General features: G+C 39.7%; 1 protein-coding gene across 1 annotated transcript in view; it reads right to left on the reverse strand.

Moving 5' to 3' along the window:
- SGCG (sarcoglycan gamma) overlaps positions 1-26,308 on the reverse strand; it is a 160,097-nt gene that overhangs the window by 127,444 nt on the left and 6,345 nt on the right. The window contains exon 2 of the mRNA XM_081083028.1: positions 11,054-11,248. Coding sequence (XP_080939154.1) covers positions 11,054-11,248 — 195 coding nt within the window. The remainder of the gene's footprint in view (positions 1-11,053; positions 11,249-26,308) is intronic.

Here is a 26,308-nt window from a genome sequence, read left to right on the forward strand (position 1 = left end):
GCACTCATTGCTCATACTGCAGACATAAATTCCTAGAATTTATTAAAAAGATTAAAGTAAGTATATTTTGTATAAAAATGAATTCTGTGAGTAGTCTCCATGGTAATTTCTATATTTTGTGAGATTATGATATTTATTTCTTGTGATTCATGCGGAAGATTTGGAAAATGAATTTTCATTTTGGTTCAACATAAGGAAGGATAAAGAATGGTAAAGGTGGTCATATAAATTATGAAGAGTAGAACTTTGTGAAACTCTAGAAATATGTGTGGAAACCAGTTACGGTTATACTTCATTTAATGAAATTGTTATTTCCCAGCATTTTGCTGTAGAAGCAAATTTAATTTCAACTGAATTTTATCTTCTAATTGACTTTCAGAAAAAAGTAAAAAATATATTCTCTCCTGAAAATAACTAATTTGATAGAAAACTTACTTTCTGATAAAAATATGTAGTTCTATTAAGACATTAAAAATAATCCTAGGAGTAATCCAAAATACTACCTAATAAAAACCTATAATGGAAAGTATACAATATATAAATACTCTGGCAATATTACTATATATATATATATATATATATATATATATATATATATACCACTGCTGCCACCAAATATATATATATTACCATATATATATATATTACCATATATATATATATAATTTTAGCTCATAATATTCCCACTGTAGACTTTTTAATGCCTAAAAGCATATTGACTTTCCTGAGTTTTCTCTAGACTCAAACCAATGTATTTGTTTCAACTCATGTACTTGTTTCAACAAAATATTGTTCCTCCCCATTAACCATTATTCAGTTGTATTGGCACGTTTGTACAACAAAAACAGAACACTCTTTCATGAGAGGAAATAAACACAAATAAATATGACACATCCAATCTTTAATTAATCAGAAGTTAGTGATCCCAGTGTATGATGAAATATTGGTTTCTGTCTGATAATGACTTTTAAATTAATATTTGAGTTTACTATTCTTTAACAACCAAGTTTTAATTTTTTAATTTATCAATTTAATAATATATTTATATTTATAATCCTTAAATTAACAAATGAGTTACATAATTTTAATGCTTTAATTTATTTTTAGACATTTTAAGTATAACATCTTCAGACAAATAAACAAATTATAACTGTACTGAATTAATAAATGTATATTTTCACTGTTTCTGAAATCTCTTTATGCTTATTTGGTGTTTATGTGCCATATGGTTTGAATTATTCAAGCTTTATAGAATGCTTTGATATTTGCTAGGGAAGTTTTCCCTATTATTCTCTATTACCTTTTTAAAAAGTATTTTTAATTGAATTTATTGTGGTTACATCCTATATAATAAGAGAGGAATATGCTAATTAGCCATTACACTCTGAGGCATAACGACCAAGTGCATCACAACCAGATCATGGATCAGCAGGAGGGTGGGCCAGCAAGGTACAAGTGGGCTGCAGAGAGCTACAGGAGGGGACAGGGCAGCAAGCTATGAGGGGGACTGGGGGGAGGGAGGAGGGGAGCTACAGGAGGGAAGGGCAGTGGGTGGAGAGCTACAGGAGGGCAGCAGCAACCTACTGGCTACAAGTGGGAGGCGGAGAACTACAGGAGAGGGCAGGGCAACAAGCTATGAGGGGAGGGTTGGGGGAGCTACAGGAGGGCAGGGCAGCGGGCGGAGAGCTACATGAGGGCAGCAGTGACCTACTGGTGCACAGATTCATGCACAGGGCTACTAGTTAGTTAATAAAATTATAAAATTATATAGGTTTCAGGTGTACAATTCTATAACACATGTACACTGTATTGTATGTTCATCACTTCAAGTAAAGTCTCCTTCCATCACCATTTACTCCCCCCACCCTCCATGACTCTGTTATTTGTATCTATGATATTTTTAAATTAAATTAAATTAAATGTTGTTTAATTTCTTCACTTTTTCACCCAGCCCCCAAATGCCTCTCCCCTCTGATAGCTGTCAGTCTGTTCCCTGTTACCTGTGCCTGTTTCTATTTCGTTGGCTAGTTTATTTTGTTCATTAGATTCCACATATGAGTGAAATCATATGGTATTTGTCTTTCTCTGACTGGCTTATTTCACTTAGCATAATACTCTCCAGGTCCACCCATGCTCTCTGTTATTAATAAAGCTAATATTAAGTCTTTTCACCCAGCTTTATAAACTCTTCTATTCAGAATACCTTTTAGGACTGCCAGCAAAGTATATTTTGTCAAATTGAGAGTTCGTAGGAATTTATGTATTTACTAGTGGCCCGGTGTACGAAATTTGTGCGGGGGGGGGGGGGGGTGACCCTCAGCCCGGCCTGCACCCTGTGGGATCTGGCCTAAACCAGAAGTCGGACATCCTTCTCACAATCCAGGACCGCTGGCTCCTAACCGCTCACCTGCCTGACTGCCTGAGCACCCCTAACCAATCTGTCTGCCGGCCTGATTGCCCCCAACCGCTCCCCTTCTGGTCTGATCACCCCTAACTACCTCCCCTGCCAGCCTGATCACCCCCAGCTGCCCCCCCCGCCGGCCTGCTCACTCCTTCTGCCCCCCCCCCAACCTGATCGCCCCTAACTGCCTCTGCCTCAGCCCCACCACCATGACTTTGTCCAGAAGAACGGCTGGTCTCCCGGTCTAATTAGCATATTACCCTTTTATTAGTATAGATTGCTATATAAAGTATAATTCTTCTTCTTCCATTACATTTCTAATTAGTCAAACTCAAATATGGGTGTGTAGTGAACACCGTTTTGTACCTCATTTTATTACTCAGAATGTTGCAAACTTTCAGATTTGTTTCAGCAGTTTTCCATTTAGTTCTTCTAGTGTTTATAACATTATATCATTTACAAATACTTCTTTTTCAAATTGTCTGCTATTTAGATATTTCTATCCCTTATTTAATAAATTGTCTTGTTGCATTTGTCAAACTTTCAGAAAAATGCTAAATTATGGTAGTGATATCAGATATGTATTTCTTATTCTTTCAACAGGCATGCCTCCATGGTTTCAGTAGTAAGTATGTTTTTGGTTGCGGGTTTGTGGCAAACATTCTTTATCATGTTAGGGAAGTACAATGGTCAACTATTTCTTTTTACTACCACAATTTATGATATCACATGGAGTGTGGTTGGGTGGAAAATTGTTGATTTCAAATCAAATGGAAAGGATGCAAATCCTAATTCTCATTTTCTGTCTCTGCGATCTCAGAATATTATTTAATTTCTGATAATTCAACTAAAGTACATCTATATTTATTGTGTGGTGCCTATGACATAGTAGCAGTGTGCTGTGTACTAGAAAAAAATAATATAGACAGGCTTCTTTTCTATCTTGTGAAGTAGAACTAATAAAAGGACACAGGGTAGGAAATAGGAGAAAAGCTACCACTGTTTCAGAGATAGGAAGATAGTCAATGACCAGAAAAGCCTCAAGCATTACTAAACAGTATGCTCAGTTAGCAGCATGAATATACAACTGGAAAAATCAGAATAGATTAACATGGCACCTGATACAGATAATACTTAGCTTCATAAAAGAATTTTGTATTTTCAAAATATATGTTTGAAATTCATATATTATTCAAAACGAATAATCAGACCATAGTGCTAAGAACACTTGGGAAGCTACAAAAGTGAGGAATTTTATATGTATATTTGGGTTCTAACACGCTGTCAAAAGAAATAACAAAGAGGTAGATAAACCATATAGCTATAACATAGATCTATTCATAAGAGCTTATATGATAAAGAAAAGTATTTATTTGGTACCTAATTATGTCAAAGGCCCCTTGATATGGATGGAGATTCAAAAAATACAAAATCTATTGGCCCTTCAAGTTCCTCTGACAAAAAGTTACACTAGTCGTTTAGACAATTTCAAGAGTTCAGAACGGGACCTGATTAAAGTGTATTGGAGAATTTAGAGACTACTTCTCAGTGGTGGTGGTACTTGAACTGAGCCAAGAGAGAGGATAAGACATAAATTCACTTTTAAAGAGTTTTAGATTATTTAATGGAATGGCAATCATGAACCCTGGCATAGAGAGATTACTCTGGAGAAACATGTTTGAAATTCTATATTCTTTATTATTAATACAAGGTAGTAAATAATCTGCTTCTGTGCATCTCATTTTTTTGAATATTATCATTTTTGAAATTCTGTTATTTCACATTTTGTGCAAATAGAGTATCTAAAATTGGTCTGACTTCCACATTTGACAGTTGTATACAGTTCAAATATTATGGCTATATAGCAATTGTGATTAGTAAAAAAAAAACCTTTGTTTTAGTTACAGTTTATACTAATTATATTAACATCTACTAAATTGTCCATGCAGAGACCCGTATATTACCAATGGAATGATGATTTTTTTTGTCTGAGTGTGACTTTGCACATTGTTTTACAATGAAGAGTTTAACAGGATTGTGGGTAGAAATTTTCATTTTATACTGAAAATAAAGAACAACTTTGTCTAAGGTATTTCATAATTTTGTGGCAAACTTAAACCAAGCATCTAATTAACAAAATCACAAACAGTGCTTGTTTGTGTGTGTGTGCACCATCAGAAAATCACAGATTAACATAATTCTAATTAAAGCCAGGATTCTTACCCAGTCTGACTCCTAGGCTAATGTTTTTCCCACTATATTATGGTATATCTAAAATAATTTTTTTAAAAATAACACTTAAACAAGTAAGTGAGGTTAGATTGGTTTATAATTATAAGAAACTATCTTTAGCATTTGTGAGAAAAAACAAATTATGTTACCAAAAGACATTATCAGTTTTATTGCATTAGTAGAAAAGGGAAGCAAGTGAATAGGTATATCTAAAACACATTTATTTTATTATAATAATACCCCACATGACAAGAATGCTAATTATATTTCTAATTCAAGCTATCACTTTGCCAGGGGAGTCACTCTTCTTACCCCTCCTTATGCTTATCCTCTAAGATCTTCTCTAATCCCCGCTTTAAGGCCAGGTTTATTCTGCTATTCCTTAATCACCTTTGCTTTTTCTGGGTTGCCTTGTGTCCTTCTCTATGCATTTGCTAAAAACATATAACAACAATTAAAAGAGATAAGAAAAATGCTTTTATTCAGTCATTCAATCAGGTATTATTTATTCAAAAATATTTATACAGTGTCTATTTTATGCTAGACACTGGGTCTACTAGGCTTAACTGACATGATCTTAAAGGGTGAACAGACATTCAACAACCACAAGAAATGTACAAACACCAATGTGATGCACGCTATGATGTGGAAAATAAACCAGAGTCTGTGATGGGAGTGGTCAAGGAATACCTCTGTGTGATTTTTAGCTGAATTTCTAATGACGTGTATGTGTGTGTATGTGGAGTTGTTGTAGGCAGAGGGAATAGTGTAAAAAAAAAAAAAAAAACCACTAAACTAAAATAGAATTTTAAGAGCTAATGTGGTTTTTAGGGCAATAGGAAGGGAATACACTAATTTTCAATAAGTCAGATTGGATAAACACATTGGAGGCATTTCTTCTTCTCAGATTCCTACAGACAGAGCTTTTAAACAGTTGTTATAACTAGGATCAGGAATCACTAGGTCCCTACAGTAGCTGGGTGGGCTCTGCTCTCCTCCATATTTCTGACTCTCTGTTTTCTAACTTATATCCTGACTTCCCCTCTTTGACAGTTTGAAAAAATCTACGTTAGATCACCTAAACAAAGGATGCAGGAGGGAACTTCCGTGAGAGTTTGCACCGAAAGGCAGCAGAAGTGACCTGCATGGATGATGAGTTAAGAAGAGCACCGGATTATTGGAGCAGTGCCTTCTCCCTGGGGATCTACCTGCCTCCCAGCTTTCCCATCTACTGTTGGTACAGGATGGCCCACAAGGAAGTGCAGCAAGGTGGTCAGGTTTCGGCCCCTGCAGAAGTGTCTGAAGTTTTCCCATGCTGCCTAAGAGTTGGTGACCTTTCTATTTCTGAGGTGCAAGACATCTGGCCAGATCCAAACCTACAACCTCCAATGAGCTTTCATGAGTAGTATAGATGTTATTTTGAGTTCCCAGCCCCCTGACTCATTTTTCTCCCTTTCAGTTCTGATTGAGTGGGGAAATGGTATTTATTAGGTCCCATAAGACCCCGGGAGGCATTTTTGGATATGATGCAAAACACCAAATCTGAATACTGCCTTCATGGTACTACCTATGAGTGTGGGACAGCTCTGAAGACCTTGCTTAGGTGCTCTTGATTTTCATGGATTCTGGTATTTATTATGCTGTAGTCTGAAAAACTTAAGCCACAAAAACTATGAGGATAAACTGAATTAATGGGCATGAATGAATTGTGCAAACTCAGTTATGAGTTATTAAAATTAGAAGGACAGATCTTTTCAAATATAAACTTTTTTCATGTTAATAAGTATATACCAATACATATATATATTCAGTGATTTCCTCAATTATGATGAAATTATTAATCAATCATAATAATGTATCCAAGAATTTTTTAGCTATTAAAATGAAAACAATAAGCATGCATAATAAAAATATTTGCAAAATAATAATTTTCCATAGTGATTGTACCAGTCTGCATTCCCGCCAGCAGTGTAATGGGGTTCCTTTTTCTCCACATCCTTGCCAACACTTACTGTTTGTTGATTTATTGATGGTAGCCTCTCTGGCAGGTGTAAGGTGGTACCTCGTTGTCATTTTAAATTTGCATTTCTCTGGTGATTAGTGGCGTTGAGCATTTTTTCATATGTTTTTTGGTCATTTGTATGTCCTCTATGGAGAAGTGTCTATTTAGGTCCTGTGCCCATCTTTTGAATGGATTGTCTCTCTTTTGTTAAGTTGTATGAGTAGTTTATATATTTTGGAAATTAACCCTTTATCAGATGTATCATTGGAAAATATGTTCTCCCATACAGTGAGTTCTCTTTTCATTTTGATGCTGGTTTCTTTTTTTTTTCTTTTTTTTTTTTGGAGTCAAAACAGCCTCTTTAATAAATGGTGCTGGGAAATTTGCATGCAAAAAAATGAAACTAGATCACCAACTTACACCATACACAGAAACAAACTCAAAATGGCTAAAGGACTTGAATGTAAGACGGGAAACCAGAAAAACCCTACAAGACTCCATAGGCAGCAAAATTGCAGACATATGTCGTAGCAATATCTTTACAGACACAGATCATAGGGCAAGAGAGACTAAGGAGAAAATAAACAAATGGGATACAGGAGCAGGCTTTTGGAGCAGGAGCAGACTTCTGGAGCAGGAGCAGGCTTCTGGAGCAGGAGCAGGTTTTTGGCCACCCATGTGTATTTAACTTCAAACTCCAAATGTATCCCATATTTAGTACTTTATCTCTTTCAAGTCCAGGCTGGTTGCTTGCTCTCAGGAAGGTTCTCCCAGACAGGCAGCAGGGGTATTTCCCTTCGCCCCCCGTTTCCCACAACCGCCTTGCTCTCCAACCTACAATATCGATGCTGGTTTCTTTTGGTGTGCAGAAGCTTTTTATTTTGATGTAGTCCCATTTGTTTATTTTCTCCTTAGTTTCTCTTGTCCTAGGTATTGTATCAGTGAAAATTTTGCTATGTGAGATCTCTGATATTTTGTTGCCTACGTTTTCTTCAAGGATTTTTATGGTTTCCTGACTTACATTTAAATTTTTTTATCCCTTTTGAGTTTATTCTTGTGTATGATATAAGATGGTAGTCTAGTTTCTTTTTTTATTTTATTTTATTTTTTATTGATTTTGGAGAAGAAGGGAGAGGGAGAAAGAGAAATGGAAACATCTATGATGAGAGAGAATTACTGATTGGCTGTCACCTGCATGCCCTCTATTGGGGATCAAGTCCGCCACCGGGCATGTGCCCTGACCAAGAATCGAACCCTAACCTCCTGGTTCATAGGTTGAAGCTCAACCACTGAGCCACACTGGCTGGGCTAGTTTCATTTTTTTTACATGTACCTGCCCTATGCACCCCACCCCTATGTCCATAGCAGCACTATTTTCAATAGCTAAGATCTGGAAACAGCCCAAGTGCCCATCAGTAGATGAATGGATAAAAAAGCTGTGGTACATTTACACAGTGGAATACTATGCAGCTATAAAAAAGAAGGATCTCTTAGCGTTTGAGATAGCATGGAGGGACCTGGAGAGTATTATGCTATGTGAAACAAGTCAGAGAAAGACAAATATCACATGATCTCACTTATATGTGGAATCTAATGAACAAAATAAACTGACAAACAAAATAGATCCAGAGACACATTCAATAGACTGAAGATCCTCAAAGGGAAGGCGGGGGGGTGGGGGGGTATAAACCAAAGAACTTATACGCATATATGCATAACCCATGGACACAGACAATAGTGGGGTAAAGGCCTGGGGAAGGGCCAGGAGTAGGGAGGAGGGTGATCAATATGGAAAATAAGAGGACATCTGTAATACTTTAAAAAATAGATAAATTTTTTAAAAAGGAATAATTTACTTTATAATGAAATAACTTCCCAGGTAGCAAGTGGTTAAAATATACATTATTAGATTAGGCTAAATTATTTATCTTGTTGCTGATTACTCAGTTATTTAAAAGATATCAATATCCAGCAACATAAAGAAAAAAATTAAATATTTCTCTAATAATTAATGACTAAGAATATAGATCATCAGGTAAGTTCAGTTAGGTATTTTAGAGTTTTTAATTTTTTTGTTTTGTTTTGTTTTGGGGGGGGGTCAATATCCAGTAAAAGAAATTAAACACATTTTTGAATAATGGAGAACACTGTACTAATTTTCTATTGCCATGTAACACATTTTCACAAATGTAGTAGCTTAGTGATACCTATTTCCTATCTCACAGTTTCCATGGGTCAGGAATTTGGTTAATGCTCTGGGTCTCATACAGCTGATGTATCAGTGAGGATGGGTTCCTTTCTGGAGCTTGGGTTTTTTTTCAAGTTTTTGTGGTGGTTGATAATTCCTTGTGGGAGTAGGAGTGAGGTCTCCATTTTCCTTCTGGCTGTCAGTCAGAGAGCACTCTTGGCTCCTAGGGGCCACCTGCAGTTCCTTGCCAAGTGGCCCCCTCATAGACCCTCATAACATGGCATCTCATGCCTTCAAGGCTAGTGAGAGAATCTCTCATCAAAGGTCTTAAGGTCATTTGCCTAATTAAATCAGGTCCACCCAGGATAATTTCCCTTTGATTAATTAAAAATCAACTGATTTGGAACCTTAATTATATCTGCAAAGTCCCTTCACCTCAGCTATATAATGTAACCCAATCGCATCACTTATGCCAAATTCTGTTGGCTAGAAGCAAATCACAGGTACTGCCCATACTCAAGGAAAGGGGATTGATTATACAGGACAACACCAGGGATGAAGGTCATGGGAAAAGCCTTCTTAGAATTATACCTAAACCAGGTAGTTTTTTTAAAAAGTAAAATTAATATATTTAATAACACAAAGACATTTTATTAATTGTCATTATTATCATTAAATTTGACTTTGATTTTCATAGCACACTCTAGATTATCATGAAATACCCAAAGCAACAAAATTAAGTTTATAAATCTTGATCCTCCCAAATAAGACATGATGGAGCTCAGTTACTGGTGCAAGAGACTATTAAAATCTGGCTGTCCCCTGCCCAAGCAGGGCTATGAGATGGCTTCCTCTTTCTCCCAGGCCCTTCTAAGGATCTTACTGCCAGTAAATTTTCTCTTAGCTTTATGCTAACTGAGGGACTGACCACAGGTTGTTGCAAGGTCCTCTAGTCAGGAGGCTTCCTTGACAGATTCCATAGCTTATAATTTGAAAAGTTCAACCTTGATTCAGTCTCCAAAAAAATAAGGTATTTTAAATTTAGACATAAAAGGCAGGTGATGTACCAAACATGCATACCATATATTATACTGCATCTATAAAGAGAAGCTGTCCTATGGAACTAAACATTATTGTTATACTGTAAAAATATTGTTGCTATAAATTTTAAAGAAGAAATGACAACTTAAAGATATTTATGTGTAATATTTATATAATTTATAATATAAACTTATATTAAATATTTTAAATGCATTTATTTAATATAGTAACACACATTTCAAGCTATATTTTGATTGGATTAGTATTTTACCTCTCTGAATGTGTGAAAATATAAATATTTGTTTATTATGCCAACAACAAAAATAATGTGTCTACTGCCTATAAAATTATGGTATAAGATAAATTATTGCATAGAAAGTGAAGGATACTAATTAATAGAAGGTATTTCAGGCTGAATGCTAAAACTATTGTTATTGGAAAAAAAACATGCCTATATCACACCTTCAAGATGAATGTGAGAAGCAGATTTACCTACCTATGGTGTCCACTGAAGCATTTTTTTCTCACTGTAATTATTTTACATATTACATTATATAACTGTTTTTTCAAAAAATACACAAAATATTGTCAGAGCATATAAAATTAACTAGCTATCTTAGAAACATGAGGTTGTTTAAAAATATGAATTCCTTAGGACTAGTGATATTTTACTTATTAAATGTTGAAGTGTAGACATGAATTTATTGCATGTCAGCATGTAGCTTTTTAAAAAATGAGAAAGTACAATCTGAATGGTAAATATTTATAAATTAATGAGATTAGAAAATATAACAAAACTTTACCAATTAAAGAATTAAAAAATTATTAAGCAATCATGACTCAACCAACCAAAAACTCAAGATCATCACAATATTCCCCCATGTAAAGATAATTACTAATAAAAAGTATAATAAAACAAACAAAACCCAACGAAGTATATAGTTTACACTGAAATTATTTAAAAGGGTAAAAAGGGAAAGTGTTATATGTATTTTTGCTACTGAAAATTCTGATAACAGACAGGAAACAAACATTAATTATATTAAAGAAAGCTTCTACCAATACAATAAAGATGAAGTGATGGTGCAAACATAACCAGAACATGCCTACCAGCAATAAAAAATAAATAAATAAATAAATAAACAAACAAACAAACAAACAAACAGATAGATAAAAATAAAATACTTACTGGGGAAAACCACATCACTTTAAGAATCCAAATTGCAAGAGCAAAATTCACAAGAAGGATGATGAGTAAAAGAAGAACAAATAAGTAGAGGCAACGCTTTCTCCAGCCATAAATGCCAATTTTGTAGACATACTGGTTCTCTGGCCGCTCTACGTGGGTGCCTTCGGTGGCTGTATTGTACTGTTCACGTACCATCTGCCATGGGGTGAGATTAGGGTGTAAGAAGAGTGGGGGAGGGGAAGATGGACAAAGGGAGAGAGAAGGGAGGGTAGGAGAGCAGGGTAGAGAAAGTGAGAGGGAAGGAGACAGGGAGAGAAGGAGGGATAGACAGAAAGAAAGAACTTGTTTGTCAATACTGATTCATTATGATTCCAACAAAATATTTTTATCCCAATAATAAATTTCCAAAGTTAATGATTTTTTTAAAAAGAATAAAATATTACTTGGAAATAGGTCACTACATTTCAACCACAGAATGGTATTTAATTTGTCATGCAAAATGTTTTAGATGTGACATACCCATTTCAAGTCCAATAGCCATATTATCAGATTTCAATCAGTAGGTTCAATATATATACAGCTTTCAAAATTCTGCAGGGTTAAACTTATAATTGAATTTTCAACCCAAAATAATTAAATTACCAAGTTCTTAAAAGGTTTGGTGAGAGGAAAATCAAGCTGGCACCTACACGATTTCTAAAAAATAGAATCCAGCCATGGTTGGTGTGGCTCTGTTGTTAGAGCATCAGCCCATAGACTGAAGGGTCTTGGGTTCAATTCCTGGTCAATGGCATGTACCTGGATTGCAGGTTTGATCCCTGGCCCTGGTAGGAGCACATGCAGAAGACCACCAATTGATGTATCTCTCTCACATTGATGTTAATCTCTCTCCTCTCCTACCATTCCTCCCTTCCATTCACTCTAAAATTCCATGGAAAAACACCCTCGGGTGAGGATTAACAATAAATAAATAAATAAATAAATAAATAAATAAATAAATAAATCCAATTATTCATTTTTTTCCAAATAATTAAATTGACTTTTTTCAGTTACCAAGTTACTCAGAATTAAAAAGGCTCTTTATAAGATACTTACCAAACTAACTTTGGTCTATAGTTAAGTTTCCAAGAATTGTCTTAGTTCCAGAAAAATCAAAACATGTATGAGTATAAATGTTTACAAATATTTCTTATTTTAAGTGGATGTTTTAGTAACAATTTCAACTCTATGAAGAGATTTTTTAAAATTACTCATTTTTCCCTTTATGCAAAGAAAAAAAGAAAGAGGTTTTAATATATAAAATTAAAACTGGAAATTATTAAGACTTTTCTACTTGTAAATGTAGTAAAATGATGAATTAGAATATAAAATATTCTTCTCTGAGGTTTTTTTGTATGTGTGTGAAAAAGTTATGCATGTATTTTTAGGAATGTTTTGGAGGTATCTTTATTTAAAATAAATCATGGTCTAAAATAATTATTTAAATCTCTTTCCATTTTAGCAATAGGCATTTTCCCAGGTTCTAACTGATTCCGTAAAATTGTGTGTTCATCACACAGTATTTTTAAATACTCAGGACTGACAATCTATGTTATGCAAAAACTAAATGTTTAAAGATATCATATGGGCACTATTTATTGATTCATCTCTTTGAACTTGTTCTGTCTTCCTTATATGAGAAAGTTCACTATCATCCTCACAGTTACTGCCATCAAAGTCGCAGAAGTCATCCTTGCTTCTGCATAAGCGGTTCTTATCAACTGGTTCTTCAACATATGTCACAAACCTGTCTACTCCTCTTCATTTTCATTGCCATCACACAACTTCAAGCCAGCAGGAACTCCCTTCTGCACTACTGCAAAGCCTTCCCTCATCTTTTCCCCTCTAGTAATCATTCTCTACTCAGTAGCAACAAGTAAAATGTAAGCTCTTGTCACTCAATTGTTTCAAACTTTTCAATAGGTTTTCTCCACACTGAATATCCAAACTCCTCCATCACCTACCAGACCCTACACAAAGGGCCTTTGCTTAAGTCTTCAGCTTCCTTTACTACTATCTGTCTTTTGCTCACAGTTCTCCATCTACTCTTTAATAGATCAGGTTAATGCTCACCTGGACCTTCTCTCCACCTGAAATGCTGGACGCTAGAAAATGGAGCTTCCACAACCTGAAAATTACCTAACAAACTGCAGCTGGGTCAGAGAGACCCAGAACTTCCAAAAGAAGGTCCAAGGCCCCACAGAAGCTTGCATTATTTCACAGCTGGGCCTCATCTGGGCACCTCCAAACCCCAAACAAAGAAGAGGAATCTCTCCATAGCTCCTGCTGGGTAGCCTCAAGCAGAGGCTAAATTAGCACCTCCTTAGAGATCCAAGAGCCAGTGTACCCAGTGGTCAGAGTGGGACCATCCAGATTACAACTCCTCAGATCCATAAGGGACACAATCAGAGGGCAGACTCAGTGAGCACCAAAGTACCACTGAAGCAAGTCTTGCCCCAGAGGAGTGACTCCAGCTCAGAAGTTCTCCCACTGCAGACACAGCTGATTCTCACAGCCAATTGGCCTGGAGGTCAATTCCTCCCAGTGATACCAACAACAATCAAGGCTTAACTACAACAAGACTGTGCACAAAGCCCACAAAGGGGTGCACCAAGAGTGTCCACCTCAGGTAATTGGGGAGGCTGAGCCACTGGGTCCTATAGGGACACCTAGCACACAAAGCCACTCTATCAACACAGGGAAGCAGCCAAAATGCAGAGACAAAGAAACAGGTCACAAATGAAAGAAATAGAGGAAAGCAAACTACTGGATATAGAGTTCAAAACCACGGTTATAAGGGTATTCAAGAGTCTTCTGGAAACCTCTGAGAAATATAGTGAGACCCTCAAGGATATGAAAAAGGACCAACTAGAAATTAAGCATACACTGACTGAAATAAAGAATAATATACAGAGATCCAACAGCAGACTAGAGGAGCCCAAGAATCAAGTCAAAGATTTGAAATACAAAAAAGCAAAAAACACCCAACCAGAAAAGCAAAAGGAAAAAAGAATACAAAAATACAAAGATAGTGCAAGGAGCCTCTCGGACAACTTCAAGCGTACCAACATCCGAATTATAGGGGTGGCAGAAGAAGAGAGAGAGCAAGATATTGAAACCTATTTGAAGAAATAATGACAGAAAACTTCCCCTACCTGGTGAAAGAAATAGACTTACAAGTCCAAGAAGTGCAGAGAACCCCAAACAAAAGGAATCCAAAGAGGACCACACCAAGACACATCATAATTAAAATGCCAAGGGCAAAAGACAAAGAAAGGATATTAAAAGCAGTAAGAGAAAAAACAGTTTCTGATTTCTCAACAGAAACTATGCAGGCCAGAAGGGAGTGGCAAGAAATATTCAAAGTGATGAATAGCAAGAACCTGCAACCAAGATTACTTTATCCAGCAAAGCTATCATTTAGAATTGAAGGTTAGATAAAGAGCTTCACAGATAAGAAAAAGCTAAAGGAGTTCATCACCACCAAAACACTATTATATGAAATGCTGAAGAGTATCCTTTAAGAAGAGGCAGAAGAAGAAAAAGGTAAAGATAAAAATTATGAACAACAAAGTGACACCAAATACATATCTATCAACAAGTGAATCTAAAAATCAAGTGAATAAAAATCTGACGAACAGAATAAACTGGTGAATAGAATAGAAGCAGGGGCATAGAAAGGGAGTGGACTGACAATTCTCGGGAGGAAGGGGGTTTGTGGGGTGCCAGAAGAGACTGGACAATAATCACACACCTAGGGAGAGACAAGATGGTGGTGGAATAGGCCGACGTGTCCCAAGGCTTCTCCTGGAGAAAATAGAATGAGCATCTGAAACGAATAACATCCACCCTGAATTGGTGAAGGAGACTCAGCTGGTGAGACAGTTTGCAGCTGGGAAGGGCAGAGTTCCCCTGGAAAGGTAAAAACCAGGGATCTGGGCAGGAAAGTTTGCCAGATCTCTGAGCCCAGAGGGTCAGAGGGAAACCGTGCGGCACCCACCCATGTCCCTTGGGACAGGCACAGCCTCTGAGTATGGAAAAGAGATCCACAGGAATGTTGGCGCCAGGGGATTCGAGATCTGGGTTCCATAATCACGGAAGACTGAGCCCAGAGGGGGCAGCCTGAAGGGCTGACCAGACCATGCAGTGCCGGTAAGAGAGGAACTCACAGAGACTCGGTCTTTCCCGTTTCTGTGGCTGGCGTTTGTTTTTTTTTCTTCACTGAACCCTGTTCATAGGACACTTCAGATACAGACACTCACCCGTGCTGAGGGCGGGAGAAGGTGTGGACAAGTGGAGTCTGGGGAGAAGCTGGGGAGAGGAGGGGGTCCAGGAAAGGTGGCAGCAAATTGAGTGCTGAGTCACGTCTGAGCCCAGGACAGGGCAACCATTTTCTCCTGATGATATAGCCCCTCCCTCCAGTTTCCAGGCAATGAATACAGCCACACCCAGATTCCACCCTGAATGGTACAAAGGATTAAAAAAATCTGAATAGTCCCTGGGAGTCCACACGGTCTGGCTTATAGAGAGGCCTTCAGTCCCAGCAACAGAAAAATTTAAAAAAATCACAGACATTCCAGAAGACTGGGATCCTAAGCCAGCCAAAGGAACGACATTTCAATTTTTCATTTTTATTTTTATTTTTTATTATTATTTTGTTAGCTCTTTGTTTTGCTTTTTTCTTTTTTTGTTTGTTGCTTTATTTTCTATTTCTTTTCACATTATTTTTCCATCATTCTATTTTATTTTATTTTTACTTGCTATTTTCTATTTTTATACCATTTTTTAAATCAATTTTTTTGAAAATATATTATTTTTTTCCTCCTCTTTGTCTTCTTATCCACTCATTCCTTTTCTACTTCCTCTATACTGAATTGAGGTCCTCCCCATATTTATCCAATTCTTAACCTTATTTTCTGTATATCAGCTTAGCCTCTACAGATTCTGCCCCCACCCTCTTTGCTGGGTGTTTGGTGTTTGTATTTGTTTGGTTTACCTATTGGTTCTGTGGTATTTTCTCCATATATATATATTGGGGTTATCAGTGTCATGAGTACATTCATGCTTCGTTTCCTTTATGTCATGTCTTGTTAAGGTGAATTTTATCCTGTCTGGCTAATGTGCTAGAGAGCAAGCCACATAATCAGACACGTGGAGAGGACACTCCATCCATGAATGGGTCAATTACACCCTAGACCCAGCTACAGAGGCAGGAAGAAGGTGGCAGTGAGAGAGAAAAAGAGGAGTGTGTGGTTTTGTGTGTGTGTGTGTGTGTGTGTGTGTGTGTGTGTGTGTGTGTGTAAGGCACAGTTAGACCCTGCAGGACCTTCGGGGGCAAGCTAACTGGGCTAGCCTAACTAGGCAGCCTCTGCTACCACTGCAAACAGTACTGGGAGGCCGGCTCATCCTCAGAGGCCTCGCCTTTTTGAAGGGGAGAGCTGATGTAACTGAGAGCCCAGCCTCACCTCCACCCAGGGTGCCCTCAGGTAACACCTGGGACTCTACAGCCACCTCTGCCAAGGACCTGCTACCTCGGCTGTGGTCCCACGGTCAACGAGTCTTCAGCCACCCTGGGTGCAGGCTCCTGTGGGTTTTGAAGCATGCTCCCCTCTGACCGGCCCAACGCTTTAGTCCAGGGCACTACAACCACGTGAGCAGCAGACATGTGAGCAGCCCACTCCTGTCCAAGGAGCATCAGCCCCATGAGCAGCCCGCCCCAGGCCTAAGAGCAGCAGCCTCACGTGGTCTGCCCCTGTCCACAGAGCAGCAGCTGTGAGAGCAGCCAGCTCCCCTGTCCGAGGAGCAGCAACCACGGGACAGCCCACCCCATTCAAGGAGCAGCAGCTGCACGAGCAGTCTGCCCATGGCTGAGAAGCGGCAGCCCTGCGCAGCCCGCCCCCATCTGAGGAAGAGCAGCTGCGCACAGCCTGCACCCTGCACCAGTCCAAGGAACAGCAACTGTGCAAGCAACCTGCCCTCGTCCACGCAGCAGCCGCCAAATGAGCAGCCTGCCCCAATCCGAGGAGAAGCAGCTGTATGAGCAGGTCGCCCACATCCGAGGAGCAGCAGCTCCACGAGCAGCCCATCCCCATTCGAGGAGCAGCAGCAGCCCACCCCAGTAGGAGGAGCAGCAGCCACAAGTGAAGACCGCCCACGTCTGAGGAGCGGTAGCCCTGCGCAGCCTGCACTGGTCCGAGGAGCAGAGCCACACACAGCCTGAACCTGTCCAGCAAGCAGCAGCCGGGAGAGTGGCCTGGCCCCGTCTGAGGAGGAGCAGCCACTCGTGCAGCTCACTTCCGTCTGAGGAGCAGTAGCCACGCAAGCAGCCCATCTCCATTCGAAGAGCAGCAGCCGCGCGAGCAGCCCACCCCCATCCGAGGAGCAGCAGCCCTGCAATCAACCTGCCCCTGTCCAAGGAGCAATAGCCTCATGAGAAGCCTGCCCCAGCAGAGGAACAGCAGCAGCATACAGCCAGACACGATCCAAGGAACAGCAGCCATGTGAGCAGTCCACCCGAATCCAAGGAGTAGCAGCTGCGTGTAGCCCACCCCCATCCAAGGAACAGCAGCCTCGTGATTAGGACACCCTCTGTCTGAGGAACAGCAGCTGTTCAAGAAGCCTCCCCACACCAGCCATAGGAGCCAACACAGCTGTGAACAGCACCCACCAGAGGAGCAGCTGCCAACTGAGAAGCAGCTGCTGCTACAACTGCCCAAGGAGCAGCCGCAGCCCGAGGAGCCACTGCCACCCAAGAAGCAGCCCCTGAACAACTCAATATCTAGATCTGTTGGTGAGATCAAACATGGGTAGACAAAGAAACCCCCAAAGGAAAGAAAATGAGGAATCACAAGAAAAGTAGCTAAGTGAAACAGAGACATGCAATACGTCAGAAAAGGAATTCAGAATAAGGGTCCTATAGTTCATAAACCAGATGAAGGAAAAAATCAACAACTTATGCAAGAATCAAGAAGAAATGGATGAAAAAATCAACAACTTATGTCAGAATCAAGAAGAAATGAAGACTGATATAGCTGCAATTAAAAAAACCATGGAAAGTTTCAACAGTAGACAAGGAGAAGCGGAAGACCAAATTAGCGAATTAGAAGACAGGGAAGCAAAACACACCCAAACTGTACTGCAATTGGAGAAAAAAATTAAAAGACTGGAGGAGAGCCTAAGGGAGATATGGGACAACATGAAACAAATCAACATACAAATAATAGGGGTGCCAGAACAACAGGAAGAGGAACAAGGCTTAGAAAACCTATTTGAAGAAATATTGTCAGAAAACTTTCCTGATGTGGGGAAGAAAAATGTCACACAAGCACAGAGAGTCCCAAACAAGGTGAGCCCGAAAAGACCCACACCAAGACACATCATAATTACCATGGCAAATGTTCAGGACAAAGAGAGAATCTTACAGGCTGCAAGAGAGAGGCAGAAAGTTATGTACAAGGGATCTCCCATTAGATTATCAAATGATTTCTCAACAGAAACACATCAGGCCAGAAAAGTATGGAAGTAAATTTACAAAATGATGCAAAGCAAGGGACTGAATCCAAGAATACTCTACCAGCAAGGCTATCATTCAAAATTGAAGTGGAAATAAGAAGCTTCACAGACAAAAAAAGGCTAAGGGAGTTTATCACTACCAAAGCAGCAATGCAACAAATGCTAAAGGGGCTGGTGTAAAAAGAAGAAATAAAAAGGTGAGAAAGAGCACAGGCAAAAAAAATAAAAATGGCTACAAACAAGTACTTTTCAATAATAACTTTAAACGTAAATGGACTAAATGCTCCAATCAAAAGACATTGAGTGGCTGAATGGATAAAAAAAACATGACCCATATATATGATGTCTACAAGAAACGCACTTCAGAACAAGGGACTCACACAGACTGAAAGTGAAGGGATGGAAAAATATCTTTCAGGCAAATGGAAATGAAAAAAAAGCAGGGGTAGCAATACTTATATCTGACAAAATAGACCTCAAAGTGAAGGTCATAACAAGAGATAAGGAAGGCTACTTCATAATACTAAAGGGTTCGATACAACAAGAGGATATAACCCTGATAAACATATATGCATCCAATGCAGGAGCGCCCAAATACATAAAAAAACTCCTAGAAGACATCAAGGGAGAGATTGACAACAATAAAATCACAGTAGGGGACTTTAATAAACCACTGACATACTGGATAAATCCTTTAGACAAAAAATAAGCAAAAAAACAGCAATCCTAAATGACTCACTAGATCAGATGGACTTAATTGTCATCTTCAGAACTCTTCACCCCAAAGCCATGGAATATATGTTCTTTTCAAGTGAACATGGGACATTTTCAAAAATAGACCACATACTGGGTCACAAGCAAAGTCTCCCCAAATTCAAGAAGATTGAAATCATATCAAGCATCTTCTCAGACCACGATGGCATAATATTAGAAATAAACTACAATGAAAACAATCCAAAAAATTCAAACACCTGGAAGCTAAATAGCATGCTATTAAACAATGATTGGGTCACCAAAGAGATCAAAGAAGAAATAAAAACATCCAAGAAACTAATGACAATAAAAACACAACAATCCAAAATCTATGGGACACAATGAAAGCAGTCCTGAGAGGGAAGTTTATAGCTCTACAGGCCTACCTCAAAAAACAAGAAAAAAAATGGTAGTGAACTCTACAACTTAAAGAATTAGAAAGAGAGCAACAAGAAAAGCCCAGAGTGAGCAGAAGGAAGGAAATAATAAAGATAAGAGCAGAAATAAATGACATACAGACCAAAAAACAATACAAAAGATCAATGAAACCAAGAGCTGGTTCTTTGAAAGGATAAACAAGATTGATGAACCTCTAGCCAGGCTCACCAAGAAACAAAGAGAAAGGACCCAAATAAACAAAATCAGAAATGAAAGAGGTGAAGTAACAACAGACCCTAGTGATATACAAAGGATTGTCAAAAAATACTACAAACATCTCTACTCCAACAAACTGGACAACCTTGATGAAACTGACACATTCCTAGAAAAATACAACCTTCCAAAACTCAATCAGGAAGAATCTAAAAATCTCAATAGGCCAATAACTATGGAAAAAATTGAAGCAGTCACCAAAAAGCTTCCAGCAAACAAAAGCCCAGGGCCAGACAGTTTCACAGGGGAGTTTTACCAATCATTCAAGGAAGAACTAAAATCTATCCTCTTCAGACTATTCCATAAAATTCAGGAGGACGGAACACTTCCAAGCTCATTCTATGAAGCCAGCATCACCCTAATACCAAAACCAGATAAAGACAAAACAATGAAAGAGAATTACAGGCCAATATCCCTCATGAACATAGATGCCAAATTCCTCAACAAAATCTTAGCAAATCGGATCCAGCAGTACATCAGAAAGATCATACCCCATGACCAAGTAGGATTTATCCCAGGGATGCAAGGATGGTAAATATTCACAAATCAATAAATGTGGTATACACATAAACAAATTTAAAGACAAAAATCACATAGTCATATCAATTGACACAGAAAAAGCATTTGACAAAATCCAATACCCTTTCTTGATAAAAACTCTCAGCAAGGTGGGAATAGAAGGATCATTCCTCAACATAATAAATCCATATATGTCAAACCCACAGCCAACATCACAATCAATGGGCAAAAACTAAAACCATTTCCCCTAAGGACAGAAACAAGAAAGGCATGCCCCTCTCACCACTCCATTGCAATCAGACAAGAAGAAGAAATAAAAGGCATCCAAATTGGAAAAGAAGAAGTAAAACTGTCCTTATTCGCAGATGAAATGATACGTTACATAGAAAACCCTAAAGACTCCATCAAAAAATTATTAGACTTAATAAATGAATTCGGCAATGTAGCAGGATACAAAATTAATGCCAAGAAATCTATGGCATTTCTATACACCAATAATGAACTTACAGAAAGAGAGACTAAAGAAGCAATCCCATTTTCCATCGCACCAAAAAAATTAAGATACCTAGGAATAAACTTAACTAAGAAGGTAAAAGACCTATATGTGGAAAACTAAAGGACACTAAAAAAAGAGATAGAGGAAGACATAAACAGGTGGAAGAACATACCGTGTTCATGGATTGGTAGAATCAACATCATCAAAATGTCCATACTACCCAAAGCAATCTATACATTCAATGCAATCCCCATTAAAATACCAATGGCATATTTCACTGACCTAGAACAAACTTTCCAAATATTCATCTGGAATAAAAAAAGATCCCTAATAGCTGCAGCAATCCTGAGAAAGAAGAACAGAGTAGGAGGGATCTCAATACCAGATATGAACCTGTATTTCAAAGCCACTGTTCTCAAAACAGCCTGGTACTGGCACAAGAACAGACATATAGATCAATGGAATAGAATAGAAAACCCAGAAATCGACCCAAACCACTATGCTCAATTAATATTTGACAAAGGAGGCATGAACATACAATCGAGTCAAGATAGTCTCTTCAATAAATGGTGTTGGGAAAATTGGACAGATACATGCAAAAAGATGAAACTAGACCACCAACTTACACCATTCACAAAAATAAACTCAAAATGGATAAAGGACTTAAACATAAGATGAGAAACCATAAAAATACTAGAGGAATCCACAGGCAGCAAATTAGCAGACATATGCTGAAGCAATTTCTTCACAGATACTGCTCCTAGGGCAATGGAAACTAAAGAGAAAATAAACAAATGAAACTACATCAAAATAAAAAGCTTCTGCACAGCAAAAGAAACCATCAACAAAACAACAAAAAACCCCACTGCATGGGAGAACGTATTTGCCAATTTATCACCGATAAGGGTTCAATCTCCAACATTTACAGGGAACTCATACAACTAAACAAAGGAAGTTAAACAACCCAATCAAAAAATGGGCAATGGACCTAAATAGAAGCTTTTCAAAAGAAGACAGAAGGAAGGCCAAGAGACATATAAAAACACCAGAGGCCCAAATTTTTGTGCACTCGGGGGGGAGAGGGGGTCTTTCAGCCTGGCCTGTACCCTCTCGCATTCTGGGACCCCTCGGGAGATAATGACCTGCTGGCTTAGGCCTGCTCCCGGGTGGCAGAGGGCAGGCCCAATCCCTAGGTGCAGCCCCTGGTCGGGCTCAGAGCAGGGCCAATTGGGATTTGGGGTGCCGCCCCTTGTGATGCACAGAGCAGGGCCCATCAGGGGGTTGGGGAGCTCCCCCCTGTCACGCACAGAGCAGGGCCCATCATTGGGTTGAGGAGCTCCCCCCTGTCACACTCAGGGCAGGGCCAATGGGGAGGTTATGGCTCTAACCCATCATACGCAGAGCAGGGCCTGGGGGGTGGGGGGGGCACCACCCTCTATCACACACAGAGCAGGGCCGATCAGGGGGTTGGGGCGCCGCCACTCTCACACTCAGGGCAGGGCCGATGGGGAGGTTATGGCTCTACCCCGTCACACAGAGCAGGGCCCTTGGGGGGGGGGGAGGGATTGGTGTGCCGCACCCTGTCACACACAGAGCAGGGCCGATCAGGGGGTTGGGGCACCAAACCCTGTCACACACAGAGCAGGGCCGATCAGGGGGTTGGGGCACCACACCCTGTCACACACAGAGCCGCAGGGCGATCAGGGGGTTGGGGAGCTCTCCCCTATCAGGCACAGAGCAGGGCTGATCAGGGTGTTGGGGCGCCTTCCCCTGTCACAAACAGAGCAGGGCAGATAGGGAGGTTGTGGCCCCACCCCCTGTCACACACAGAGCCGCAGGGCAATCAGGGGGTTTGGGCGGTGCCCCCTGTCACGCTGATCCCAGTGCCGGGAGGCCACACGGCTCCGCTGATCCTGGTGCTGGGAGGCATATTACCCTTTTACTATATAGGATAGAGGCCTGGTGCATGGGTGGGGGCTGGCTGGTTTGCCCTAAGGGTGTCCTGGATCAGGGTGGGGGTCCCCACTGGGGTGCCTGGCCTGCCTGGGTGAGGGGAAGATGGCTGTTTGCAGCTGGTCACACACCCTTCAGGGTGGGGGTCCCCACAGGGGTGCCTGGCCAGTCTGGGTGAGGGGCTGAGGGCTGTTTTCAGGCTGGCAGGTGACGGAAGCTCCCAACCGCTCCTTTTTTTCTTTTTTTTTTATTCTGGGCCAGCTTTAGTCTGGCTCCAGCTGTGAGGCCTCTGCTGCTGAAAGCAGGTATCTGGTTTGTTTGGGTTCTATAATCGAAACACTGTATCAACTCCAGCTCTGAGATCCCAGCTGGCTGAAAGCAGGTTTCTGGGGTTTTGTTTATCTTCTATATTTGTAACAATGTTTCAAACTGCAAGCTCAGAGGCCGGCATTGGCAGGCGGGGAACATTGGAGTCCTCCGTCACTGAAGCAAGCAAGCCTCATGTTAGCTTCAAGCTGCCTGGCTGCTGGCCGCCATCTTGGCTGGCAGTTAATTTGCATATCGCCCTGATTAGCCAATGGGAAGGGTAGCGGATGTATGGCTAATTACCATGTTTATCTTTTATTAGATAGGATGCTCAAAGTCACTAATCATCTGAGAGATGCAAATCAAGATGCCAATGCAGTACCATCTCTCTCCTGTCAGAATTGTTGTCATCAACAAATAAACAAATGACAAGTGCTGGTGAGGATGTGGAGAAAGGAGAACCCTTGTGCATTGCTGGTGGGAATTCAGACTGGTGCAGCCACTGTGGAGAACAGTAAGGAGTTTCGTCAAAAAACTAAAAATCGAACTCCCATTTGACCCAGTGATCCCACTTCTAGGAATATATCCCATGGAACTAGAAACACCAATCAGAAAGGATATATGCACCACTATCTTCATAGCAGCACAATTCATCATAGCTAAGATTTGGAAACAGCCTAAGTGCCCATCAACAGATGAATGGATTAGAAAACTGTGGTACATCTACACAGTGGAATACTATGCTGCGGTAAAAAAGAAGGCATTCCTACCATTTGCAGCAGCATGGATGGATCTGGAGAGCATTATGTTAAGTGAAGTAAGCCAGTTAGAGAGAGACAAATATCACATGATCTCACTCATTTATGAAATATAATGAACAACATAAACTAATTAACAAAAACAGATCCAGAGACAGAGAATCATCGATCAGACTATCAAATCCCAGAGGGAAGGTAGGGGAGGGTGGGGGTAAGGGGGAGAGATCAACGAAAGGACTTGTATGCATGCATATAAGCCTAACTAATGGACACAGACAACAGGGGGGTGAGGGCATAAGTTGGGGGGGCTGGGGGGGCTTATGGTGGGATAAGGACACATATGTAATACCTTAATCAATAAAGAAATTTTAAAAATAAAAAAAATCATATACCTATGATGAGGACAGTGGAGGGCGGAGGGTAAGGGCAGGGGGTGGGGTGGGAACCGGGTGGAGGGGAGCTATGGGGGGAAAAAAGCAGAAGAATTGTAATAATCTGAATGATAAAGGCTTATTAAAATATATATATATGGAGAAAGGACAGTGTAATGAACCCTACTCAGATACCTATCACTCAGTTTCAACAATTATCAACTCCTGGTCAAGAGTTTATTATTATTTGACAAATATCTATGATATATGAATCATCTACCAACTTCCAAACTATGCCCTAGGGATCCAAAGATGTATTAGATTTTAATGTAACCCAATCTGGAGGATATAACATCTGGCCTTGGTCCTTGATCGGTGAATAAGAATTACCCAGAAAAAGAAAGTTGTCCTTATTCATTCATTCTCTTTCAACAAATTATTATTACGTGTGAGGCACTGTCCTTGGTGCTAGGAACACATTTTTAAACAAGATTGTGTTTCTACCTTCTTGAAGCTTGAATAATGGGAAAGAGACATTAAACATGTAATTAGAAATGTGATGAGTGTCTTTTTTAAATATATTTTTATTGTTGATAGTATTACAGATATCTCCCACTTCCCTTCCCTTATTTCCCTTCCCCTAGCCCCTACCAACCTACCTCTAGGTCTTCACTACTCTATTGCCCATGTCCATGGGCTATGCATACCCTACATAATAAAAAGATAATATGTAAATTGACTGAACAGCGGAACAATCAGTCACTGTGATGCACACTGACCACCAGGGGGGCAGACACTCAATGCAGGAGCTGCCCCCAGCCTGCAGGGCCCAATCGCCTGATCGGGGCCTGCCAGCCAACCTCCGCCCAATGGCAAATGGGGAACCAGGGATGGTGGTGGCGGGTGGTGGGGCCAGCTGCCAGCAGCCAGGTAAGATGGCCCTGATCTCAGGCCAGGCCTAGGGACTGAACCTGCGCCAGGCCTCTAGTTGTAAATAATACTGCAGTGAGCATAAGAGTGCATGGGACAGGTACATGTGGGGGAAAAAATGAAACTAGACCATCATCTTACACCATACACAAGAATGGACTCAAAAGGGATAAAAGACCTAAATGTAAACCATGAAACCATAAATATCCTAGAAGAAATTATAGGCAGCAAAAGCTCAGACATATCTTGTAGTAATGTTTGCTAAAATGTCTCCTAGGGCAAGGGAAACAAATGAGAAAATGAACAAATAGGACTACATAAAAATAAAAAGCTTCTGCACAGCAAAAGAAACCATCAACAAAATGAAAATGCAGCCCACTGTACGGGAGAATATATTTGCCAATTATATATCTAATAAGGGGTTCATTTCTAAAACATATAAAGAATTCATACAACTCAAAACAAGGAAGACAAACAATCCAATTAAAAATGGGCAAAGACTTGAACAGATACTTCTTTAAAGAGGATATACAGATGGCCAAGAGACATATGAAAAAAAAGTGGTCAACATCACTCATCATCAGAGAGGTACAAATCAGAACTACAATGAGGTATCACCTCACCCTTGCCAGAATGGCTACCATCAATAAATCAACAAATAACAAGTGCTAGCAAGGATGTAGAGAAAAGGAAACTCTAGTACACTGCTGGTGGGAATGCGGAGTAGTGCAGTTAATGTGGAAAATAGTATGGAGTTTCCTCAAAAAATTAAAAATGGAACTGTTGTTTGACTCAGGGATTCCACTTCTGGAAATATATGCTAAGAATCCTGAAACACCAATTAGAAAGAATATATGCACCCCTATGTTCATAGCAGTGTTGTTAACAATAGCTAAGATCTAGAAACATCCCAAGTGCCCATCAGTAGAGGAGTGGATAAAAATCTTTGATTGACCTCCTGTCAAGA

The sequence above is a fragment of the Myotis nattereri genome (assembly GCF_964212035.1).
Source record: "Myotis nattereri genome assembly, chromosome: 2".
Classification (NCBI taxonomy): domain Eukaryota; kingdom Metazoa; phylum Chordata; class Mammalia; order Chiroptera; family Vespertilionidae; genus Myotis; species Myotis nattereri.